This window comes from Camelus dromedarius, chromosome 1 (assembly GCF_036321535.1).
Source record: "Camelus dromedarius isolate mCamDro1 chromosome 1, mCamDro1.pat, whole genome shotgun sequence".
NCBI classification, from domain to species: domain Eukaryota; kingdom Metazoa; phylum Chordata; class Mammalia; order Artiodactyla; family Camelidae; genus Camelus; species Camelus dromedarius.
In genome coordinates this window covers 122,160,129-122,184,848 of record NC_087436.1, presented here as the reverse complement: position 1 = coordinate 122,184,848, position 24,720 = coordinate 122,160,129, and the positions used below count along the sequence as shown (strand labels likewise).

General features: G+C 44.6%; 1 protein-coding gene across 1 annotated transcript in view; it reads right to left on the bottom strand.

Annotated features, from left to right (window-relative positions):
* LOC105100866 (DNA polymerase nu) overlaps positions 1-24,720 on the bottom strand; it is a 108,815-nt gene that overhangs the window by 28,381 nt on the left and 55,714 nt on the right. The window contains exons 7-8 of the mRNA XM_064489385.1: positions 24,049-24,126; positions 23,020-23,134 (exon numbers count right to left, since the gene is read on the bottom strand). Coding sequence (XP_064345455.1) covers positions 23,020-23,134; positions 24,049-24,126 — 193 coding nt within the window. The remainder of the gene's footprint in view (positions 1-23,019; positions 23,135-24,048; positions 24,127-24,720) is intronic.

Genomic DNA, 24,720 nt, shown 5'->3' with positions numbered 1-24,720 from the left:
GACAAGGAAGCAGACACAGACGAGGCAGCATCAGAAAATAGACGACACACAACGCAGCAGACGCGGCCGGCTATTCAAGGGCGCTTCTGACCGCGTTTACGACACGGACCCTCCTATGATGCTGGCACTGAAACTGAAGCAGATGTATGAAGGAGGGCTGGTGCCCTATAGAAACACTTCTAAAGAAACGAAAAAGCAAAAAAGCCTCGCAGAAACCATGATGCATTTCCGTAACGTTGCACACGGGGTGTGCCCACCTCCCCTTCCACCTCCTCCATCGCCTCCACCTTGAGACGGCAAGACCGCCCCTCCTCTGCCTCCTGCCCCCCAGCCCACTGAGCGTTACGACATCGAGGATGAAGACCTTCACGGTGGACCACCTCCACTTAATGAACAGTAAACAGTTCTCACGCTGTACAGTGAATAAATGTAAACGCTGTGTGTGTGTCTTCGAGTGAAAATCTGAGGTCTGAGGAGACAGCTCTGCGTCACCATCGCTGTCAGCCAAGCGTCTGTCGTGTAGAGCGCACACACCAGGCTTGTGTCGGAGTGGGCAGCCTATCCTTACAGAGGCGTAAGGTGAGCGATATTTAATATAAAATTAATAATGTGTTGGTTTCCTTACTGTTTTATAACTTTGCTTTCAGAGAAGCACAGTATCATCTCCCCCAGCTGGAGAGACTGCGTATCAGCCTGGCATCGCAGGGAGGCGGTTTTTTAAACGTAACGGTGTTTCCAATACTGTATTATGAATATGACTGAGTACTGTGAGCTGTAACATTTTATGAGAACTCATTCATTAGTGTGTGGGCGGGGCTACTGTGAAGCAGCCGTGTCGACGACTCTAGGTGACCATAAAGAATCCCAGAGCTGCCGTTTCTTTGTCAATGTACAAATCATTGCCCCTGTAAATAGACAGGAGCTTCTTTTTCACATTCCCTTTTCGTTTTTGACGTCTAGTACAGTATCTTGTATCACGTAAGACAGTACTGATGTGCAAACTGACGGACGATCCAACCTGCAATTAAGTACAGCACGGCACTCCAAGTGTATTTCTCTCCTCCTTGTGATTTTCTCAATAACGTTTTCTTCTCTTTAGCTTACTTGACTGTAAAAATACAAGATGTGCCAGCCGACTGTTTATGTTATTAGGAAGGCTTCTGGCCAACAGTAGGCTGTTAGTAGTTAGGTCTCGGGGGAGTCAAAGGTTATACACAAATTTCTGACTGTGCATGGGGGTCAGCACCCCTAACCCCCACGTTGTTCAAGGGTCAGTTGTATTAGCTAAATAATTAGAGGCTCAAGAACTGAAAATTAAAATACAACTCCCTCTAGTTGCAGATGACATGACAGTACTCCTGAAAATCCCTAGAGAATAAATAATTCAGCAGGTGGCAGGAAACAAGACTAACATAGCAAGCCAGCAGCTTTCATGTACACAAGTGGTGACAGCATGAAGATACACTGAAAGAGAAAACTCATTGACAATAAAGAAAATAAAATACTTAGTTGTAAACTTAACAAGAAATGTATAAAATCTGTATGGAAAAAACTTTAAAACCTCCTGTAAGACACAAAAGTAGACTTTATCAGACAGAAAAACATTCCTCGTTCTTGACTGAAATGTCTCAACATCATCAAGATATCAGCTCTCCCTACGTTAATTTGTGAATTTAATGTGATCTCAATAAAAATACCAATAAGCTTTTTCATGGAATTAGATAAGGTGATGCTAAAATTCACGTGGAAAAATGAGTGCCAAAGACAGGAAAACGGAAACAACAGAGCTCTGAGGGGCACCAGGCCGCCCACACCCCACAGGACACAACCAGTCCTCTGTAATCCCACCAGAGTGGCGCAGGTGCAGGGGTAGACAGACCACCGGGGACAACAGGGAGCTCAGACACAGACTCGACTACACATAGAAGTCTAATGTAATGAAGACACATGTCCAGTCACTGGAACGGAGATGGACTTCCTGACAAATGGTGTTGGGACAACCAGACAGCCAACTGGAAAATGATAAAAGAAAACATGGGTGACTTCCTCTATAATGTGGGTGTAGAGAAAAGCTTTCTTACTATGACTCAAAATCTAGATGCAATAAAAGACTGACAGGTGACCAAAAACCCCCCAAAACCCAAAACAAAACACCAAACCTTTTGCAGGACATAAGATGCGATAAGCAAAGTAAAAAGGTGAATGACAAACTAGGAGAGAGTATTTGTAACCTGCATCAGAGGTGAAGGGCTAACGTCCCTAACATTCAAGCTGCTTGTGGAGTGACCGCGCAGTGGCAAAACCCTGGCCGGTCTGGCCCAGAGCGCTCCTGTTGGCTGACCCTGGTCAGGGTGAGGGAAGTGTCCGGAGGGCATAACGCAAAGTATGAGCACTGTTGGGGGAGATAAGCTCAAGGCTAAACTGTGAAGTAGACGTCATTCTGTCTGGGAAAGAATGCCAGGTCTTTTTGTGCTTCCTCTGATTGCTTTTAAAAAATTAACTTTCTTGAAGGATAATTAACATGTGATAAAATGCACCCATTTTAAGCTACAGTCTAGGGAATTTTCAAATCTGCACCAGGTTCCAGATGGAGATAGAGGACATTCTGTCACCCCAGAATGCCCCCTCATGTCCCTCTGCAGTCAAACCACCCCAACTCCTTTTCAACGCTGATAGTTTTTACTTTATTTTTAAACTTTTTTTAGGGGGGAGAAATTGTTCTTTTATTTATTTATTTATCTATATGGAGGTACTGGGGACTGAACCCAAGACCTCATGAGTGCTAAGCATGTGCTCTACCACTGAGCTGTACTCGCCCTCCCTCGATGCTTGTAGTTTTCACTGTAAGGATACCACACAATTTGATAGACATTTGGATTTTTTCGAGTTATAGAAAAGCTACCAGGGATTTTAGGCACAGGTCTTTTTTCATCCATGTATTTTCCTTTCTCTTGGATAAATAACCGAGTGGAATTGCTGGGTTGTTCGTTAAGTGTGTGTTTACTTTATAAGGAAAGGATTATAGGTTTTCCAAATAGTTACACGATTTACACTCCCAACTGCCGCGCATGAGTTGTGGTTGCGTCACGTCCTAGCCAGCCCTTGGCGTTGTTAGTCTTCCTAGTCTCGGCCATTCTGGCGGGTGTGCAGAGACACCTGAGTGTGGTTTAGATTTGTATTTCCCTGACAACTAGTGATGCTGAGCATATGTTCACGTGCGTATTGGCGTTTAGTTTACCAACTGTCTACGTAGGTCTTCTGCCTGTCTTCCTGTTGCTGGGTTACAGGAGTCCTGCACGCATTCGGATGCCCGTCTGTGGTCAGACGTGCACGCTGTATTTTCTCCCAGTGTGCAGCTCGCCTTTTCATCCTCTAACGGTGCTGTTCTAGTGCAGACGTTTTACATTTCGATGAAGTCCCATTTATCAATTCTTTTCCAGTGGCTGGTGCTTTTGGTGTGCTCTCTACGAAATCTTTGTCCACCCCCAAAGATGAGGATTTTCTCCTAGAATTTTTATAGTTTTAACTTTTATTATGTTTAGCTCTGTGATCTATTTTGAGCTCATTTTTGTACGTGGTGTGAGGTAGGAGGCAAAGTTCATTGTTTTCTGAGCGGATATCCAGCTGTTCTTGCACCATCTGGAAAGGTCACTCCTTATCCTGCCCAATCACACTGATGCCTTTGCTGAAAATTAACAGTCACGTATGTGGGGGTCTCCTTCTGGACCCTCTCCTGTTCTAATGATCTGCACATCTGTCCCTACACTAATAACACTGTCTTGATTATGTAGCTTTATGGAGAATCCTGAAATCAGGTAAAATTCTTCAAACTTTTTTTTCTTTTTCAAAATTGCTTTGGTTATTCTAGGCTCTTTGCATTTCCACATAAATTTTAGAATCAGCTTGTTAATTTCCACAAGAAAATGTGGCTAAGATTTTGACTAGGATGGTTGAATTTATTGGTTGACTTGGGGCAAATTGACATTTTAACAATATTAATTCTCTCAATAGTACGTCTCTCTCCACTTGTTTAGTTCCTCTCAGTAATGTTTGCAGTTTTCAACATACAGGTCTTACACATAGTTTGTTAAATTTATCCCTAAATATTTTGTGCTTTTGGATGCTACTGCTATTGTATTGTTTTAAATTTTAAAATTTTTAAATTGCTCCTTGCTACTATATAGAAATACTGTTGATTTTTATCCTTTAACTTTGTTTCCTGTGCCCTTGCTAAACATTCTTATTGGTTCTAATAGTATGTTTTTGTAGATTCTTTAGGATTTTCTGTGTACATGATAATGCTGTCTGCAAATACAGCTTTATTTTTTTCTTTCCAAACTGCATTCCTTTTATTTGTATCATTACTTCTGCTCTATTGCACCGGCTAGAACCTCCAGTACAATGTTGAATAGAACTGGAAACAGACATTCTTGCCTGGTTCCTGTTCTGAGAGGAAGGCACTGAGTTTTTCACCGTTAGGTAAGGTGTTAGGTATAAATTCTTCATATTCACATTTACCACGTTGAGAAAGTCCCCTTCCCTAGCTCTGGTTTACTGAAACGGGCCTTGAATTCTGCCAAACACCCGTAGGCACCTGTTGAGATGATTATGTGGTCATTCTCCCTTAGTTTCTTAATACGGTTAATTACACTGATTAACGTTTGGATGTTAAACCACGCATTTCCTACACAAACCCCAACTGGTCATGGAGTGTTGTCCTTCTGTACTGCTAGATTTGATTTGCTAACATAGTGAAGGATTGTTACATGTATGATCACGAGTATACTTGTCTATAGTCTCCTCTTTGTGTAATGTCTTTGTCTGGTTTTGGCATCAAATTCTGGCCACATAAAATGAGTGGGGAAGTATTCACTCTCCTTATATTTTCTGAAAGTATTTGTAAAGGATGGTATTACTGCTTTCTTAAAAGTTTAATCGATTTTACTAGTGAGGTCATGTAACCCTGGGAAAATTTTCGTTACAAACTCAACTATTTTAATAGATGAAAGGCTAGTCCAACAGTCTATTTCTTATTTTGTCAGTTTTAGTAATTTGCATCTTTTAAGAAATTTGAGTTACTAAATTCATGTACACTCCCCCACTGTTCTTTCAATATCTGTAGAGATCATGCTGATTCAAATTTTTTTATTGCTGATATCGGTCATTTGTACTTTATTTCTCTTTTGTTTTCCCTTGATCAGTCTCTCCAGGGGTTTATCAATTTTATTCATCTTTTCAAATATCTTGCTTTTGGTTCCTCTGATTTCTCTCTACTGGTGTTCTGTTTCTATTACATTGATTACTACTCCTCTTCTACTTGCTTAGGATTTAAGTTACTCTTATTTTTTTAGTTTTGATAATTTACTTTACTTTTCTTATTTTCTATTATAAGCATTTAAGGTCATAAATTTCTAAACACTTCTATTGCTGCATCCCCCAATTTTTGACTTGTTTTCATTTTCATTTAGCTCAAAATATTTTCTAATTTCTCTTGTGACTTTTTTCTTTGAACCAGGGGTTATTTAGAAATGGAATCTTTATCTCCCAAATATTTGGGGATTTTCTATTCATATTTTTGTCCTTGATTTCTACTTTAATTTCACTGTATTAGAGAACACAGTCTCTATGATTTCAGTCCTTTTAAACTATTAAGACCTGCACTGCAGCCAAGCACGGGGTCTGCGGTGAGGAACGCGGCACCGTGCACGTAGGGAACAGCCATGTGGTCTGCCGAAGCTGACGGTGTTGTTCAGGTCTTTCAGCTGCTGTCTGACTTCCCCGTGTTTGTATCCATCACTGGAAAAGTAGCGTCGGAATCTCCGACTCGACTCGTGGGTCTGAGTGCTATTCACTTCGGTCTATCAGGTTTTGCTTTATGCATTCTGAATCTGTCTTATCAGGTGCGCCGTATATAGAGCTGTCATGTTTTCTTGATGAATTGGCTCTTTTGTGAAATGTCTCTCTCTTTCCTGGTAATATTCCTTGTCCTGAAATCTAATTTGTCTGACGTTAATACAGCCACTCAGGCGTTTATCTGATTGGTCGTGATCTCCTGGTTTTTAATCAACGTTCTCATCCACTGAACCACACAATGTGCCTCCCATTACCAGCTCCAGGTCTGGGGAGAGTTCGGGGCCTTCGAGAAGAGCACATTTCTCTGGCTCCACACATTGTTCTCGGACACAATGACAGGGAATAAGGCCACCTGTGTTCTCGTGGGATTGCACACCAGGAAAAAAAGTATAATTTTTTCATTAGTTGCATTTTTATCTGCTGAAGTGGCCACTGAGAAGTAGATGCAGATACTCCATAAACTAACATACCTGGAACCTGAAAGAATCTTTGAGAGGCTGGCACACGTACTAGTTTCCTGCGGCTGCTGTAACAAATTGCCCTAAATGCAGCGGCTTAAAACAAGGGATGCTTCCTCCCTCACAGTTCTGGAGGCCAGAAGCCTGGCGTCAGTTCCACTGGCCCACAGTCTGGGGCCGTGCTCCTGCTGGAGGCTCTGGGGGAAGAGTCTGTTCCGGGCTTCTTCCAGCCTCTGGCGGCTGCCAGCATTTCTTGCCGTGATCACATCACTCCAGTCTCTGCTTCTGTGGCCACATGGCCCCTCCTTCTCTCGTCTGTGTCCAGTCTCCCTCCATCTCTTCTCATAAGGGCCCTGTGAGGACATTTAGAGCCCACTCCAATAATCCAGGATAACCTTGATCACGCGGCAAAGATCTTTTTCCACATAAGGTAATCCTCCCAGGTTCCAGGGGCTGTCTTTACTGGGGGCATTATTCAGACTACAATATGAACTGTAAAGTATTTAAAAAGCTTATACAATGAGATCAAGGTTTTGAAAACAAAAAACAAAAAAACGAACAGGAATCAAAAGCATGCAAGTGTGTGCACGGGGGAGGCAGAGGCAGAGACAGAAGAATGGACAGGAATGACCATCTGGCAAAGGAAGACAAGCTGAGTGGAAGCTGTGACTTGGATGCAGCGTGAGGAACAAAATGCCCCCCTCCCTCACGCCCTTGGCCGACTAACAATAGATGGATACAGTCACGGTGGGTGTCCTGGAGGCCAGGGTGTCAGAGAGGCAAGAGGTCAGAGGTTCCCCAATTCAATGAAGCCAAACCTGGATTCCAGTTCCCTTGGTGAGAAGAAAAATGAAACGTGATCTGTTCAAAAATGAGGCAAGTGAAATTCTTTCTAAATCCTCTGTCAAACCTCTGCTTGACTTTGCCACATACACCAGAGGCCGTCGCTGGGCAGCTGACAGGGAGGGGAGAGACGGCAATCAGGCCTGCGAGTGCCCGGCAGAGACGGAGCAGAGAAGGGGCAGCTCTGCACCAGGGGCACAGCAGGCTCACAAGGGCCCACCTCAGGGGCCAGGGCGGATAAGTCAGACTCCCACAGGGGAGAGGAGGCCAAAGAGCTGCACTGCCTCCCACGGGGCTGCTGGGCCAGGCCGCCAGCCTGGATGCCACGGCATGGCCAGCAAAGGTGGGCTGCGCCCAGCAGCTGGGGTGTGGTCGGCAGCCCGAGCAGAGGGAGGGCAGATCAAACCTGGAAGGCAGTGAGTTCAGGATGTCACCTCCTAAAGTCCCAACTAGCACGCTTCTTGAGTTGTGGCTCAGAGATGTGGCCTGTGTCCGGTGAGGGGTACCTGGGGGCAAACGGTGGTGGCCCCCAAGCCTCCTTCAGCCTCACTGAGAGAGCGTGCCCACCGGGTTCCTCCCTCGACTCCAGACCTGCAGGGCCAGGCTCTTTGGTCACGGCCAACTCGGCACATCTCACAACCCTCTGGAGGCCACAGACACTGGAGGGCCCAGCGGCACTGGCTCCCTACTGCTTTTGTTTCCGTGGTAGGAGGGGATTATCCCAAAGCTGGAGGGCCCAGTAAGCACTGTGGGGAGGTGAGGCCTAACGAGGGGAGGCGGCTGCCCTGTGTGAACTCTGTTTCGGTCTGAGAACAGGGAGCACACAGGTGGACGGGAAAGCATTCAGCTCCCCTGATGGTGACTGGAGGAAATAGGAAAAACAGGACATCGGAGACAATCTCGTTTTCAGAGACGGACTTGCTGTTATGATTACGATTGTGAACAGGGCGGTGACACAGCAGACAAGAGGAGACTGAAGACCATGTCGTCGCTTTGCCTTCAGTGGGCATTTGTAGTCTGTCAGCCTGCTTTCCTTAGGAAGCCGTCCTGCCTTCCTGACCGGGCGTGATGCCCCTAGAGTGACGTGTGGGCACTTCATGTTCCAGACTCAGGACCAGCTCGAACCATCTGTTCTTTAGAGGTTTGAAAGCACTATTTGGCCAAGATGCTTTTTTGATGGTTGTAGAAGTGTAGTTCTTCCTTCTTCTTCTGTTTCCTTATTGGTCTTTTGGGCTTTCTGCATTTTCTTGAATCCTCGTAGGTAATTAGTATTTTCCTAGAAAATCATTCATATCATTAAAACTTACAATTAGCACAGAGTTGTACATGATGACCTCTTATTGCAAGAGGCAGTCCTTGGAAGAGACTCGTTGAGAAGAAAAACTTCTGGCAAATGAAGAAAAACCCCCATGAAATATTACAAGGGAACACTGCCTTCAGAAATCTGAAGGAAAACCATCTCCAATATAGAACTCTATCTCCAGCCAAATTATCAACCAAATGTGAGACATTTTCAAACAGGTAAGGTCTCTAACAGTTAAACTTCCACGTACCACAAGAGACACATGGAACACGGTGAAAAGTTCTAAGGTGCATATAACCATAGTCCTAGAAGGAGACAAGAAAGATGGGAGGAGAAGCAATATTTAAAGAGAAGATGACTGAGAAGTTTCCAAAGCTGATGAAAGACATCAAACCACAGATAAAAGGGGAAAAAAAGGAACAGTACAAAAAGAACAATGGGAAGGAATCTTATAAGTAATGATAAAACAAATGCTGACTGTACAAAACCCTATCATGTTTTGTGTTGTTCAAAATATATGTAGAATTAAAATATATTAAAACAATAGTACAAAAGGCAGGAGGGGAGATAAATGGAGTTAAAGTGTTATATAGTCTGAGAAATGGTAAAAGTACAACTTTATATTACATTTTTAGAAGTGAAAGATGCTTCTAATAATCTCTAGAACAGTTTCTAAAAATTAGCGAAAGAATGTATAATTAACAAAGTAATAGAGGGGAAAATGACATAACAAAAACACTTAACTCAAAAAGAGGTAGAAAGAGAGAGAAAAAGAAGCCTAGAAAAAGTAGGACAAATAGGGCAGTTCCGGTCGGGATGGCGGAGTGGTAGGACCACAGCTCACCCTGCCTCGCGACGACGACAAATCCACAACTGACTGCTAGACAACCATTGAGAAAAGACTGGAACCTAGCAAAGAAGATCGTCTTCAACTGGAAACACAAAGAGGGGACCACAGCAGGACGGCAGGAGGGGCGTGTTCGTGATATAATCAGGCCCATACCCCCGGGTGGGCGACCCACAGCTGAAGAAGAGTTAAGTCGGAGAGGCCTCCCCAAAGGAGTGAGAGCTCTGAGCCCCATCTCAGGCTCCTTAGCCCGGGTTACAGCACTGGGAGGAGGAGACCCCAGGATATTTGGTTTTGAAGGCCGGTGGGGCGTAGCTCCAGGAGCCCCATGGGACTGGGGAAACAGTGACTTCATTCTCTTGGGAAGCATACACAGAACCTCACGTGCGCCAGGTCCAAGGGCAGAGGCAGCGATTTCACAGGAACCTGGGACAGGCCTGCCTGCTGGTTTTGGAGGGTCTCCTGGGGACGTATGGGATGGACGGCTGCAGCTCACTCAGGGGACATAGAAGCTGGTGGCAGACATTCTGGGATGTTCATCTACATGAGCTTTCCTAGAGGCTGACATCTCGACTGGATCATTAGCACCAAGACCAAGCGCCACCCAACAGCCTGTGGGGAAGCCTCAGACCAAACAGCACACTGGGTGGGAGCACAGCCCCACCCAGCAGCAGACCCCCTGAGCCACAAAGGCCTCTGGTCCAGCCTCATCCACCAGGGAGCAGATACCAGAAATAAGAAAACAACAAGCCCAAAGCCTGTGGAAGGAATCCACAAACACAGGCCAGGCTCTAACCTGGGACCTGCTGGACCCTGGCCCTTGTCTGACAAGAGAGGAGTGTACTGCAGGGACGCACAGGACGTCTCCCACAGAGGGCCACCTCTCCAAGGTCGAGAAACGCTAACTAACCTACCTAAAAATACACACTGAAAGATAAACAATATGAGGTGGCAGAGGAGTACTCCCAGACCAAGGTTAAGAAGAAGAACTAAGTGATGAGGAGACAGGCAATTTATCTGAGAAAGAGATTAAAGTAATGATGGTGAAGATGTTCAGAGAACTCAAGAGGAGTACAGAAGCACAGAGTGAAGTTTTTAGCAGAGTTGGAAAATATAAAGAATACCCAAACAGAGTTGAAGAATAAAATCGCTGAAATAAACAATACACCAGAAGGAACCAAGAACAGACTAAATGGGGCAGAAGAAGGGATCAGTGAGCTAGAAGACAGATTAGTGGGAATCACTACTGCAGAACAGAAAAAAGAAAGAAGAATGAAAGGAATGAGGATCGTTTAAGAGCACTCTGGGACAACATGAAGTGCACTAATATTCGCATTACAGGGTCCCAGGAAGAGAAGGAGGGAGAAAGGACCTGAGGAAATTTTTGAAGAGGTAATAACCGAAAACTGCCCCCACTTGGGAAAGGAAACAGTCATCCAAGCCCTGGAAGCGCAGAAAGTATCACACAGGATCAGCCCAAAGAGGAACACATGAAGGCACACAGTCATCAAATGGACAAAAGTTAAGGATAAGGAGAAAATATTAAAATTAGCAAGACAAAAGCAACAAATAACATACAAGGGAACTCCCATAAGGTTATCAGCTGATTTTTCAGCAGAAACTCTAGAGGCCAGAAGGGAGTGGCAAAATATATTTAAAGTGATGAAAGGGGAAAATCTACAATCAAGAACACTCTATCCAGCAAGGCTCTTGTTCAGACTTGATGGAGAAATCAAAAGCTTCACAGATAAACGAAAGCTAGAAGATTTCAGCACCACCAAGCCAGCTTTGCAACAAATGTTAAAGGACCTTCTCTAGTCATCAAACCATAAGGAAAGAGAACTAAAAAGAAGAAAGAGAGAAAAAAACAGACTTGCAAAAGATTGCTTTGGCAGTTCTGGGTCGTTTATGGTTCCATATAAATTTTGGAACTGTTTGTTCTAATTCTGGGAAAAATGTTGTATTTTGACAGGGGTTGCATCAGATCCATAGATTGCTTTGGGCAGTACGACCATTTTGATAATGTTGGTTCTTCCAATCCAAGAGCACAAGATACCTTTCCATTTCTTTGGTATCTCCTTCAATTTCCTTCATCAATATTTTACAGTTTTCAGAGTATAAATAACCTCCTTGGTTAAGTTTATTTCTAGGTATTTTGTTATTTTTGATGCAATGGAAATATTTATGCCAGTTATAAAATTCTGTTTTTTGAAGAGAAAAAAAAAAAGTGAACGCAGGGCTGCAAATGGCAAAATATTCTTCTTTATTATGAGTGAGTTGTATTCCATTACATATATATGCTGCACCTTCTTTATCCATTCATCTATCAACGTGCACTTAGGACGCTTCCATGTCTTGATAATTATAAATAATGTTGCTGTTAATAGTGGGGTGTATGTATCTTTTTGAATTAATTCTTATTTTATGGTTGGCTTTATTCCTTTGATAATTATGTAAGTTTAAAAAGCTAAATCACTAAACATTCTTAGAAACAATGAATAGTACATATATGTAAATTTACAAAATATGTGCAGTATATTGTATATATGTATTTACATGCAATATATTGTATATTTGCAATCAAATTGTAACAATTCTACCTAATAAAACTGAAAAATGGAAAAAAAAAAGTAGGCCAATTAGAAAACGATACTTAAAAAAAAAAAAAAAAAAGAAAACAATACTTAGAGGAGATACAGCTAAACACACCAGTAATTACCTTATGTGTAAGTGAGCAAGACACTCCAGTTTAGTGACAAAGATTTTTGGACTGAATTACATTTTAAAAACACTGCCTAGAAAAGATACACCACAAACACAGAAACACAGAAAGGTTGACAGTAAAAAGATGGAAAAAAGATCTATGATAAAGAAACTAACCAAAAAAGCCTGTGTGGAAGGGATCAGACAGTGAAGGCTTTATGTCAAGACACGTTACTAGAGCTGGAGAACATTTTAACAACTTAATTAAACAATGGGCGGGGGGAAGGGTTCAATCCCCAGAACCTCCTCCAAGCAGAAATCAATGAATAAACAAAATTACCTCCCCCTCATTAAAACAAACAAACAAACAAACAGAAAACAATGAGCAGAAGATCTGAATAGACTTTTTCCAAAAGGGAAATGCAAAGGGCCAACAGGCACATGAAAAGATGCTCAACATCACTAATCCTCAGGAAATGCAAATCAAAACCACAATAGATATCACTTCACACCTGTCAGAATGGCTATTATCAAAAAGACAACAAATAACAAGTGTTGGGGAGGATGTGGAAAAAGGGGAATCCTCCTGCACTGTTAGTGGAAATGTAAATTGGTGCAGCCACTGTGGAAAACAGTATGGAGATTCCTCAGAAGACTAGGAATAGACTTACCATATGACCCAGGAATCCCGCTCCTGGGCACATATCCAGAAGGAACCCTACTTCAAAATGACACCTGCACCCCAATGTTCACAACAGCACTATTTACAATAGCCAAGACATGGAAACAGCCTAAATGCCCATCGACAGATGACTGGATAAAGAAGATGTGGTATACTTATACAATGGAATACTATTCAGCCATAAAAACTGACAACATAATGCCATTTGCAGCAACATGGATGTTCCTAGAGAATGTCATTCTAAGTGAAGTAAGCCAGAAAGAGAAAGAAAAATACCATATGAGATCCCTCATATGTGGAATCTAAAACAAAACAAAACAAAACAAAGCAAAACAAAATATAAATACAAAACAGAAACAGACTCATAGACATAGAATACAAACTTGTGGTTGACAAGGGGGCGGCGGGTGGGAAGGGACAGATTGGGATTTGAAAATGTAGAATAGATAAACAAGATTGTACTGTGTAGCACAGGGAAATACATACAGGATCCTGTGGTGGCTCACAGAGAAAAAGAATGCGACAATGAATGTACGTATGTTCATGTATAACTGAAAAATTGTGCTCTACACTGGAATTTGACACCACATTGTAAAATGACTATAGCTCAATAAAAAATGTAAAAAAAAAAAATTCCTTTCTGGGAAACACAGTAAGACTTCTTCAATGAATGAATGAAATGAAAATCCTATTTCTCTCTTTAGTTCTGTCAATTTCTGCTTCAAGTATTCTAGAATTCTCTTATTAGGCACATTCAGATAGAGGACTGTGGGTCTCCTTGATGAGTCAGTCTTCCCTCACTATGAGATGTTCCTCTTTATTTCTAGTAACACTCTCTGTTTTGCAGTGTAAGCTTCCCATCTCGGTATTTGATTTTCATTTACCCCATTTGCATTTTGTTCTGTCTCTCCTTTCTTGAATTCCTTTGGATGAATCACGTATTTTTTAATATCCCATTTTGTTGCCTCCATTGATTTTTTAAGCTATACTTCTTTTGGAGTTGTTTTAGAGGCTGCTCAAGAAATTGCAACATGCATCCTTAAGTCATCATAGTCTACCTTTAAATAATATTACAGTACTTGACCAACAGTGTAAGGACCTGAAAATGGTGTAACTGCATTTACTCCCCTTCCCACCTTTTGTACTTTTTAGTGCCTTATATTTTACTTCTATGCTATACCTTCAAAAAAAACCTTAAATCTTTTCAAGAATTCAAAATTCTATAGAAGCTACCTATAGAACCATATAAAGCATATATAAAATAAACTATGTAAAATAAAGGTTAAGTTTTTTTTTTAATACTTACCCTGACATTTACCTGTTCCGGTGCTCTTTTATCATTTCTCTTGAGCCTGAAGAACTTCTTTTACTATTTCTAGTAGAGCAGGTCTACTGAGACAAATTCTTTAAAATTCTGTAAATCTTAAATTGTCTCCATTTTGCCTTAATTTTTGAAAGCTGATTTCTGGGCATGGAAATTTAGACTGAGTGTTTCTTTCAGCATGGTAAGGCTGGCTGTTCCATTATCTTCTGGTCTCTGCTGTTTCTGGAAAAAGTTAGTTGTAGTTTGTATTGTTCTTTGTATACGTTCTCTGGTGGCTTTCAAGGTTCTCTTTATCTTTGGTTTTCATGGGTTTGACTTAAATGTGCCTAATGTGCAGTTTTCTTTGTTTTTAACATATTTAGGCCTTGTTGAGCATTTTGAATATGTAGATTGGGTTATTTAATCAATTTGGGAAAGTTCTCAGCCATTATACCTTCAACTATTTCTTCCACCTCATTCTCTCTGTCCTTGTGAGATGTCAAATTTGCACAGATTAGACCATTTGACATTGACTGATCCGACTATTGATCTTGGACTCTCTTTGTTTATCACTTCTTTTCTCTTTATATTTCATTTTGGACACTTTCTGTTGGCCTGTCTTCAAGTTCATGGATTCTTTCCTATACTGAGTCAGTCTGCTGTGAAGCTGAACAATGGATTCTTCAGTTTCGATACTGGATTTTCATCTCTTACAATTCTATTTGCATTCTTTCTACAGTTTTCACATCTCTCTTAAAATTAGCCATCTCAACACATATTGTCTACCTGTTTATTTAGATCCTTTAGTATTTTTTTTATCATAATTCAAAATATTTCTTCTGGTAGTTCCAATACCTGGGCCATCTCTTTGGCTGACTTCTATTGTTTGCTTACTTTCTTGGTCAAAACTCATATTTTCTTACTTCTTCTTAGGTCTTTCTTAAAATTAAAAAAAAAAATTATTTGCTAGACATTTTGCATAAAAGGACAGTAGAGACTTAAGTAAATATTCACTTCCTAAAAACGACCTGCCATTTCTTATGTCGGGTATTAGAGTCGGGAGCAGTCAACTTGATCTGTGGTTGGGCTGGGTCTGGACTTTATTGCAATTTTAGTTTGATTCAGTTCACTATTGGTTTGGAATATTTTGAGAGTGGGGCCAAATATTTTTCCCTTCTGAGGGGTCTAGAGTCTGAGAACTGGCACAACTGCAGGGCTTCCTGGAGCTCTGTAGTTAAGCTGTCAGTGCTTCGGGCCACAGAAGATCTCTTTTTGCATCACAAAGCAGCAGTTGGTCGCTCTCTGGGTTGCTAAGAAGAGCAGTGTGCCCTTCAGCCCCACCCCAGCTTCCGCACCAGGGAGCGGGCCTCTGCCAGGCGTCCTGGAGGGCTTTCTCCCAGGCTTCTGCCCTAGAGCAGCCCTTAGCAGATGACGGTTCAGAACACCTTGGGTCGATTTGTCTCAGCTGCCCTGCCCTGCCCCCAGCTTTGGCCCTAGACACTTCGTGAGGACTCATGGGAATGAGCTGATGAATGATGGAATCCGTACCTGGGGCTTTTTGGACTCCTGTCACCCCAGCCCCCGTGTGATTAAGGCTTAGCTGGCCTCTCCTTCCTGCCACTCCACCGGGGGTGAGGGGAGCCAGGAGCTGCTTCTTTTTGGCGAAGGGCTCATCACTTTCTGGAGCTCCGCTGACTTAGCTGTATCCTCAGCTCTCTGGTGAGTTTAGAAAAACCGATTTTATAGTCTACTTATCTTGGTTTGATTGTTAGGGTTAGAGCAATATGCTCTTGTCATTTTTTTATATCTTAGCTAGAAATTCATCTTTTAATTTTCTCATGAATTACAAATTTAGAAAACCAAAGTAGCTATGTTTCAGGACACATACTCCAGCACAGGACGAGGTGTGCATCGGGGGAGGGGGGGGAAGTCACACTAACTTTCAAGGGAGTGCAGCTGTGAACTTGCTTCCACCACCACGTGGCCGGGCGACGAGGTCCCTACGCCACGATGTTCCCAGGAGAGTCTTCAGCAGCAATGCAACAGAGCTGCCCTACGAAGCTGGCCTTCCAGGCAGAGAGTATCTCGGGTGTCACTGAAAGTCCGCCGAGAGTACCTGGAGCACTCATGTGATTCTCTGCAACGCTCATCTGCTTACTCCGAGATTACTGAAGCCCAGAACAACTCAGTAACGAAGCAGGTAAGATGCGGTATTCAGACTCATCTTTTACAGAAACGTACATAAATGTTGACAAAACGAGTGGCTGCCTCTTTGCTGCACAGTAAGGACAGGCTAGGCTCTGCTCAGAGGCTAACACAAACAAACAGGCGCTCACTTCTTGTTCATGTGGCACGTCCACCATGGGTGAGCAGAGGCTCTGCTCCGTGGAATCTGTGTTCTGTGATTCAGGAGTAGAGCCAGCCTACATCTGGAACACTGACGGCCGTCATGGCAGAGGAAGAGGAAAATACGCATAACCACGTGCTGGCTCTTAAATTTTCACCCATCCGAGACAAGTATCACTTCTGTTCACAGGTCGTTGGTTGCAGGTCACGTGGCCGAGCCTGAGTCGATGACGATGAACAAGGGAGCACAGGCTTCCTCTACAGAGGAATAACAAATGCTTCCAGACAATAATACATTCTACCACGCCCACCCTTCTGATTGCATGTGTCTGCCTTCCTCCCCCTTGCCAAGGGAGACGATCCAAAGTCTCACCTGATGGGGCTTCAGGGTTTTGTGATCATCTTCATATCAGGTCCTGTTGGGGCTCCTCTTGATCTGGAGGCCAGTGAACTAAAAGGTCAAGTCCACCTTTCACTCCACACATGTGACATGCAGTGGTGGGGCAGGGACAGGATGACCACACAAATGCTCCTATTTGGAAAGGGGAGGGGTGGGAGACACGTGGGCGCCACCGGTCCAGGGCAACTGCAGTCTCACCGGGCAGGTGCTGAGGGGCCTTCTCGAGGGGGTGAGATGCCCTTGCTCAGTCCCTTGCTTTCCAAGGCCGTTTGCTCCACTGCCGGGACTTCCTTGTCCGCTGTCTTTCTTGGCCACATGTAAGCGGGCACTGAAGGACTTTCTTTCCTTGGCAGAGTGAGCATATTTCTCAGACTGCTTCTTGCCCATAGAAAACATGGCGCCCAAGGTTTGCTTTAGGTCTCAAGCAATCAGTGTCTTTTAGCCCTGGCTGGGGGCTCTTGGGGAAGCATAGCTCTCAGAAAGCACCATCCGTTCTATCTGACTCCAGTCGGCTGCATGTGCCCACAGACACACCCACACCTCATTTAGAGACGCATCCTCTGTCCAGACTGCACCACAGGCGTCTGAAGCTTCGGAACCTGCAGGAAAGCTACCGTTAGTCTCTTCCTTCCAGAGCCATGCTGTCTAACCATAAGGATTTATGGATGCTACCCTAATTCTTTCGGAGATGTTAACAGTGGGCACTGAAACCATACCTTTAATTTGTTAAAGGCAGTGTTTTAATTGGCCTTGTTGCTCAAAGCACTTTTCAAATTCATCTTTTGCTGGTTGGGCATGAGAATCATTTCTATATACAAATGTGTAAAACTCCAATTTTCTGGAATCTCCTTATTCCTTCCCATTCTGACGTGTAACACCGGCCAGTTCTTTTCCGAGTTTGTTTCTTACAATACCTTGTCGCATGCAGACAACAGCAACCGAAGCACGTTCCAGCGCCCTGTTGGCCACTCTGCCCAAGGCTCAGCTCTGCAGGGAATTACCCGCTTCACAAGCTATCACAGGTGGCAGTTTTATCAAATGTTACACCATTTACCAGGTAAATCCTCCAGGCTCCAATAAACATCTCCCCACTGGCCCCAAGCATCTCCCGTCACCTGGCCCCGAAGCCAGTGCCACATGCTTTGGGGTTCACAGTGGCAGCCCCTTACTTCTGGCACTAAGTCTGGTAGACACCATGGAGGGCCACGGTATCCTGCCTTTCTGCAGCACTCTGAAACCTCACTGCCTACAGCAAGAATGCTTTCTCTCTCACCTTCACCAGCCTTCCGTCACAGGCTGGTCCACCATTTGTAACGCAGGATGACGGCACGGCCTCTGCCAACTGTGCAGCTGCGGCCACGTGAGAAAACAGAGCAAGAGGAGCCGCGTGCAGTTTCTGAAAGCCTCAGCTTCGGAGACACACGTCACTTCTGAGTACATTTTATTAGCCAGAGCAAGCCACACGCCCGAGTCTGCCACCTCCCGGGTAGGGAAGCACCGCCTTCCCCCAGGGATGGGGAGCGGCCCCCAGCACCACACCTGCTTTACGAGGGAACAGCTTAGAAAAGCACCCAAGAAAAGTCTTAAGCAGAAGAAAAACTAGTATATTCTCCAGTGAACAGTTATTTTTTAAGTTTCAGTCTGAAAATGTTGAGGTGAATGTACAACAGATAAGAAATGCTTTTTATCTGCACTTTGTAAAACTTCTAGGAAACCACCTGACTGGGCACATATGTAATGATTCCTGCGAGGAAGGCCGCCTCAGTGCAGACCGGCTGCGTCCTCCGCGGGCACCAGGACACGCTGGCACTGGAGCAGGCGGCTCTGAGCCCCGGACGCGGCTCTGCGCTACCCCATGGGCCGGCCCAGCGCGCTGGGCTCCAGGCTTTCATTGGTCACGTCATAGCTTTGCAGAGCATCTCTAAGACTTCTTCCAAGCCTCCATTTTTGTATACAATCTACATATTCTCAAAGGTTGTTCAAGAAAACTGTTATTCTCTGAAAATGCTACTAAATATTTCAGAAAATAACATCGAATTGCCTTTTTGCTTTTTGTGCTTCAAAAAAATAAGGCATTTACATGAAACAAACATTCTTAAGAGTGTGTTTGATCTTGCTGCTGTTTTACCATGTGCTATTCCAGTCCTCTGTTTGGAACATAAAAGCCATTTCCAAAGCAACTAATTACAGTATAAGTCACAAGTGCTGGATTGCTGCGCTGGTAGGGAATTAGGGGCCACCATCGTGCAAATATCAAAAGCTTCTTATTTTTGAAGTTCTCCCCAAATCTAGTTTGAGATAATAAAACGCAGGAAGGCAGACACAGGACCAAGCGCAGAAGCGAGCTTCTCAAGCCGCCTTCGTGAGTGGCCAGCTGAATGGGAACCCGAAGCGGATTACTTCCTGCCCGGTACTTCATGCCCTTCTCAGAAACCAGCCGAGCTCGTCTGTGAGGGTCTGGTCCTGGCTCTCCTTTCCGTTCCACTGGTCTGTGTGTCTTCCCTGCCAGCACCACGCTCTCCTGGCGGTTGCATGCTAGGTCTTAACATCAGGTACTGATTCCTCCCACTTCACTCTTTGTCGAGATGGTTTTAGCTGTTCTAGGGCCTGTGTTTTCATCTAAATTCTAGGATAAGCTTGTCTTATGTCCACAAAAAACTTGCTTGGGTTTTACCAAGGATTACGTTAAACTTACGGATCAATTCAGGGAGAACTGACATACTTCCCCTGTTGAGTCTTCCATTTCACGCACACACACTGTCATTCCACTTATCAGATCTTCTTTGATTTCTTTCATCAGCATTTTGTAACTTTAGACACACAGATCCTATATATATATTGTCCAACTGAATACTTAAGTGTTTATCTTTGCAGTGAATGTAAATGGTATTGCATTTTACATTTCAATTTATGCATGTTTGTTGTCAGTTCATAGAAATGCGATTTTGAGTTTTACGTGTGATACCGTGTCTTGCACCCTTGCTAAACTCATTTATTAGTTCTAGGAGTTAAAAAATGTTTTTTTTCTTGTATATTCTTTGAGAATTTCTACATAGACAATCATATCACTATAAATGGAGACGGTTTTATTTCTTCCTTCCCAACTTGCACTGTTTATTTCTTTTCTTTGCCTTATTTAGTGGCCAGGACTTCAATATTCAATATTAATAAGTTGTTGCTGATCTTAGGGGGAAAGAATCAGCCTTTCACCATTAAATATGATATTAGCTGTCAGGTTTTACAGACGTTCTTTGTCAAGTTGGGGTTGTTCCCTCTCCTTCTAAACTGCTACTGAGAATTTTCATGATGAATGAAAATTGCATTTTGTCAAATGCTTTGTCTTGGTCAATTGATATAATTATTTTCATTCTTTAGCTTGATCACATGGTGGATTACACTGACTGATTTTCACATGTTAAACCAGCCTTGCACACCTGGAATAAAATCCCACTTGGACACAGTGTGTAATTACTTACAGACATAGTTACAGATTTGGTTTGCTAATATTTTGCTGAGGGTTTTTGCATCTAAGTTCAGGAGTGATTGTGGTCTGTAGAGGGGTTTTGCTTTGTTTTATTTTGTATTTACTCTCAGTGGTTTTAGTATCAGGGTAACACTGGCTTCACAGAACGACTGGGAAGTATTCCTTCCTCTTCTGTTTTCCGGAAGAGGCTGCATACAACTGGTGTTAATTCATTAACTGTTTGGTAAAATACTCCGTGGAAGGCATTTGGCTCTGGGGATTTCCTTTTCGGGAGATTTTAAACTACAAGTTCAATTTCTTTAACAGTTATAGGACTATCCAGGTTACCTATTTCACCTTAGTTGGGTTTTGATTGTGGTTCTCGAGAAACCGGTCCGTTTCTCCTAAATCGCTGGGTCTTTGAGCATCAAGCTGCTCCCAGCGGCCCCTCTGACGGCTGCGGAGGCCCTGCTAACGCCCTCTGCTCCGCTCCTGGCGCTGATGCTTTGTGTCTTCCCTATTTTAATTTTTGTCAGTCTTGCTAGAGTTGATCAACTTTATTGATTTTTCAGAGAATTGGGTTGTGCTTCATTGATTTTCTCTATTGATTTCCCATCTTCAGTTTCACAGATTTCTGCTCTTATCTTCATTATTTCCTTACTCCTTTTTTTCAGGTTCTTGAGCTAGAAAGTCAGGTGATTTATCCAAGGTCTCTCCTCATCTCTGACGTGAGCATTAGGGTGGGGCTGCGCCTTCCCTCCTGGCACTGCTTCCGCTGCATCCTTTGCCTGATGCCTTGGCAGAAATGTTTTGCTGTAACACTTGTTTAACAGCAGTCAGAGTAGCTTTGGGCCCATTGAACAAAGAACGTGCTTGGGGATCTGCGCACAGACACTCGCCTTCAATCACAGACAGACTCTGCCACACACCGTAAAGGAGAGTACACAGAGTGCTGTTCCATCAAAGCACTGAGGTGGCAACAAAGCCCAGGTGTGAACCAAACAAGCAAAATACTCTTCCTGACCAAGTAGGAACCATCACCTATCTCTCTCACCTCTGGAGAGAGGGCAGGGGGATTATTAAACCTATCACATGCCTTAAAAATCCCATTCTCTTATACCCTAACTGGAGAGAAAGTGAGACAGAAGAAGGCCCATCTTCCGGGACGAAGCACCCAGAGAAAGTTGCGTGAGCCAGACACTGCCAGGTGCACCTGCGTAAAGGTGCAGAGGAGGGAAAGAGACAGAGACAGAGAGTAAGACAGACGCCCAACGCTGGCCGTCATCAGGGAACGTGAATCCAGACCGCAAAGACCCCGCTTCACACCCACGAGGATGGCTGCAGTCAAAAGACAGACAATGAGAAGTGCTGGTGAGAAGGTGGACAAATCAGAAGCCAGCACACTGCCTGTGGGTGTACAAGGGTGCCGCTTTTTGGGAAACTAGTTCAGCAATTCCTCAATAAATTAAGTACAGTCACCACTGAACTGTACGTTTTAAAATAGTTAAGATGGTAAATTTTATGTTAGGTTATTTTACCACATTAAAAAGTTAAACACAGAATTACTATGACACAGAAATTCTACTCCTAGGTATCTACCCAAGAGAAATGAAAACTTATTTCCACATGAAACCTTGTACATGAATGCTCATAGCAGTATTATTCACAACAGCCAAAAGGTGGGCACAACCCAAATGCCCATCAGCTCATGAATGGATAAGCAAATGGAGTATCATTTGTTTGTTTATACTGAAATACAAAGAATACACTATTCCACAGAATGCAGTATTATTCAGCCATAAAAAGGAATCAGCACTGACATACACTCAACCTGGACGAACCTCGGCAGCGTGAGGCTCAGTGGAAGGGGACAGGCGCTGACAGGCCCCACGCCGCGTGATTCCAGTAACGTGACACGCCCAGAACAGACAAACGTGGGGACACAGAAAGCAGCCTCGTGGCTTCCACGGGGGACAGAAGAGCAGGGTTTCTCTTTAGGGAGGTGGAAGCGTTCAAGAGCTGGACAGCGATGATGGTTGCAAAACCTTGCGAATGGCCTAAAACCCGCTGAATTCACTGTAAAAGGGTGGATTTTATGGCGTGTGAATTATATCTCAATTTTAAAAAGAATAAGTGGTGCACACCAAGGAGAAGGGCCTTTCCCCGGGAGCAGCCGGCCTGGAGGAAGCACCAGGACTTGGAGGCATGGGTCAGGGCTGCTGCCGCAGGCGGGCACGACCCCCGCAGAGCCTGTGAGCTGGGGCGGGGGGAGGGGGGCTCGGGCAGGGCCTGAGCTGCTCTTGCTGGCTTCGGGCCTCAGCACCCACCGCACCCTGAGGAAAGGCAATCACTGTCCCAGACGGGAGGAGTTCCAGGACTCAAATTGAAAGGAGAAAAGCCTAAGTAGGCAAAGTTTATTCCAACAAGCAATAATGAGCCGGCAGTGAGGACGAGCAGAGAGACAGTGCAGACTTGTTTTGCACCTCAGCGCATAGGAGGGCTCAGTGACTTCCCCCTCGGGCTGCTTCAGGCCCTGGGCTTTGTCATCTGGGGGGAAGGAGGGACCTGCACCTTTCACTGTTCGATACTTCTACTCCCTTCTGCAGCGATCGCCTTCTCTTCTAGTGGTGAAGAGCGATCATTTCTTTCACAATTAGGAACCTCTTGGCATCCTAGATCTCTGCTCTTCCAAAAGAGTAACTACTAGAGAAATGCATGATTTCTTTCTTACGAAAAGAGCTTTGGAAGAACTTCAGGCTTTTGAAATCATGTCAGCATCCCTAAGGATCTGATAATATTATGAGCTCATGTATCTTACCACTGTGAAGTCAGGGTAGAAAATACATCGTCTCTTTCCAAGTCCTGGAATAACTTCAGAAGTTCTGGATCCCCAGATAAGTGTGCAAGGATGCGCAACTCGATCTGCGAAAAGTCTGTCAGATAGAGAGCTCTGCTTAACTCAGGTCACCCACAATGTCCCCCGTTGTTGCGGCCTCCCCTGGCGAAGCTCGACCCGCCCTCCCCAACGAATCAAGGTCAACATCCGCACCTCCCACCTGCAGGGCCCTCTGGCCTCAGGGCTCCTGGCCATCCCTGTGTCTCAAAGTCCAAGGGACCTCTTCTGCCCTCGTGGGGCTGGCAGTGCCTCCAGGGTGGGCTGTATCTATTCACCCCTTCATTCTGTACGTCAGAATTTTAGAAAGGGCCTACTGTGTGCCAGGCTGTGTGCTTGGGGTCCACTAGTGAACAAAACAGACAACAGTCCCTCCCACGTGGAGCCTATATTTGAGGAGAGGGAGGCAACTGGAGTGAAACGTCTGGTAGGCTAGACGGCGAGAGAGGGAGTGGAAAAGAGGTCAGGGTGGGGAGGCTCAGGGCTGAGTGTGGGTAGGTAAGGTGCTGTTATAAAAAGGGCAGTGGACACCTCCTCAAGAAAGGGGTGCCCGCACCGCGGCACAGAGGTGGAGGGTTTGCGAGACGGTGTTGGGGGAAGGGGTCCAGGCAGGGCTGGTGGTTGCTGGAGGACAGCAGAGTGACCAGCACAGCTGCGGCAGGTGAGCAAGGTATAGCGCCGGAGGCACTGAGGACGGTGCAGGGGTGGGCAGACTGAGCGGGACGGGGTGGCGCGGCTGGGATCTCCATGGTAAAGCGAAGGGACCCAGAAAGCCTGTCTGTTCTTACTTCCTGCCCATAAGAAATCTGTGCTTCATGTAAACATTTGCCCTAGGATTTAAAGCATGAGTTCTACGCGCACCTCTGAATCACTCAGCGTTTAAGTGTCTGAACTGTATGACTCACATTAAGTGAGCTGCAGGGACACACACACCCTGCCGTGGCTCACACGTACCTGCTGATAGGAAGGTGCGGCCTTCAGATGAAACAAACGCGGTCCTCGGAGAGATGGTGAGGATTTCGTCTTCTTCACCTGAATCGTTATTTCAAGAGCACTTGGTGAGTTTGGTCATGAGCGGGTTCGTAGCTGCTCCTCGTACAAAGTTACTTTAACGTCATTCGAAAGTTAAGAGCCTAGATCTCTGATTTTTCTGAATATTTTTATTACTGTAATTTTAAAGTGTCGTGTTACTGCTGGGAGTACACTAGACTTTCTGTTGCTAACATTTCCTGTTCTCTCTAGAACTCTTAATGAAGAAAAGGCCAGGCACTGACACGTGGCTGTGTTCCAGCAAGAGCCACGCAGAGACCCAGCCTCACTGCCTGGAAGCTCTCCTCCGGGGAAGCACACGTCCCAAGATGTTCCACTGGGAGGACTTCAAAGGGCTGTGGGAAGCCAAGCGGCTCACGCTTGCCCTCCATGGTCCTGGTTAAGCGCAACTACGAGTGTTTTAACCAAGACTGCTCCTCGCTTCACTGTTTGGCCGTGGCCCTCGGGAAGCAGCAGTCCCCAGGCAGAGGGCGGTGGGGGGGCCACAGAGCCCGACTCTGCTCACATCGGACCTTTATCTTCTTCAGAAATTTAACCGTCGGCATTACGGTGGAACAGCTTACCAGAAAGGAGAGT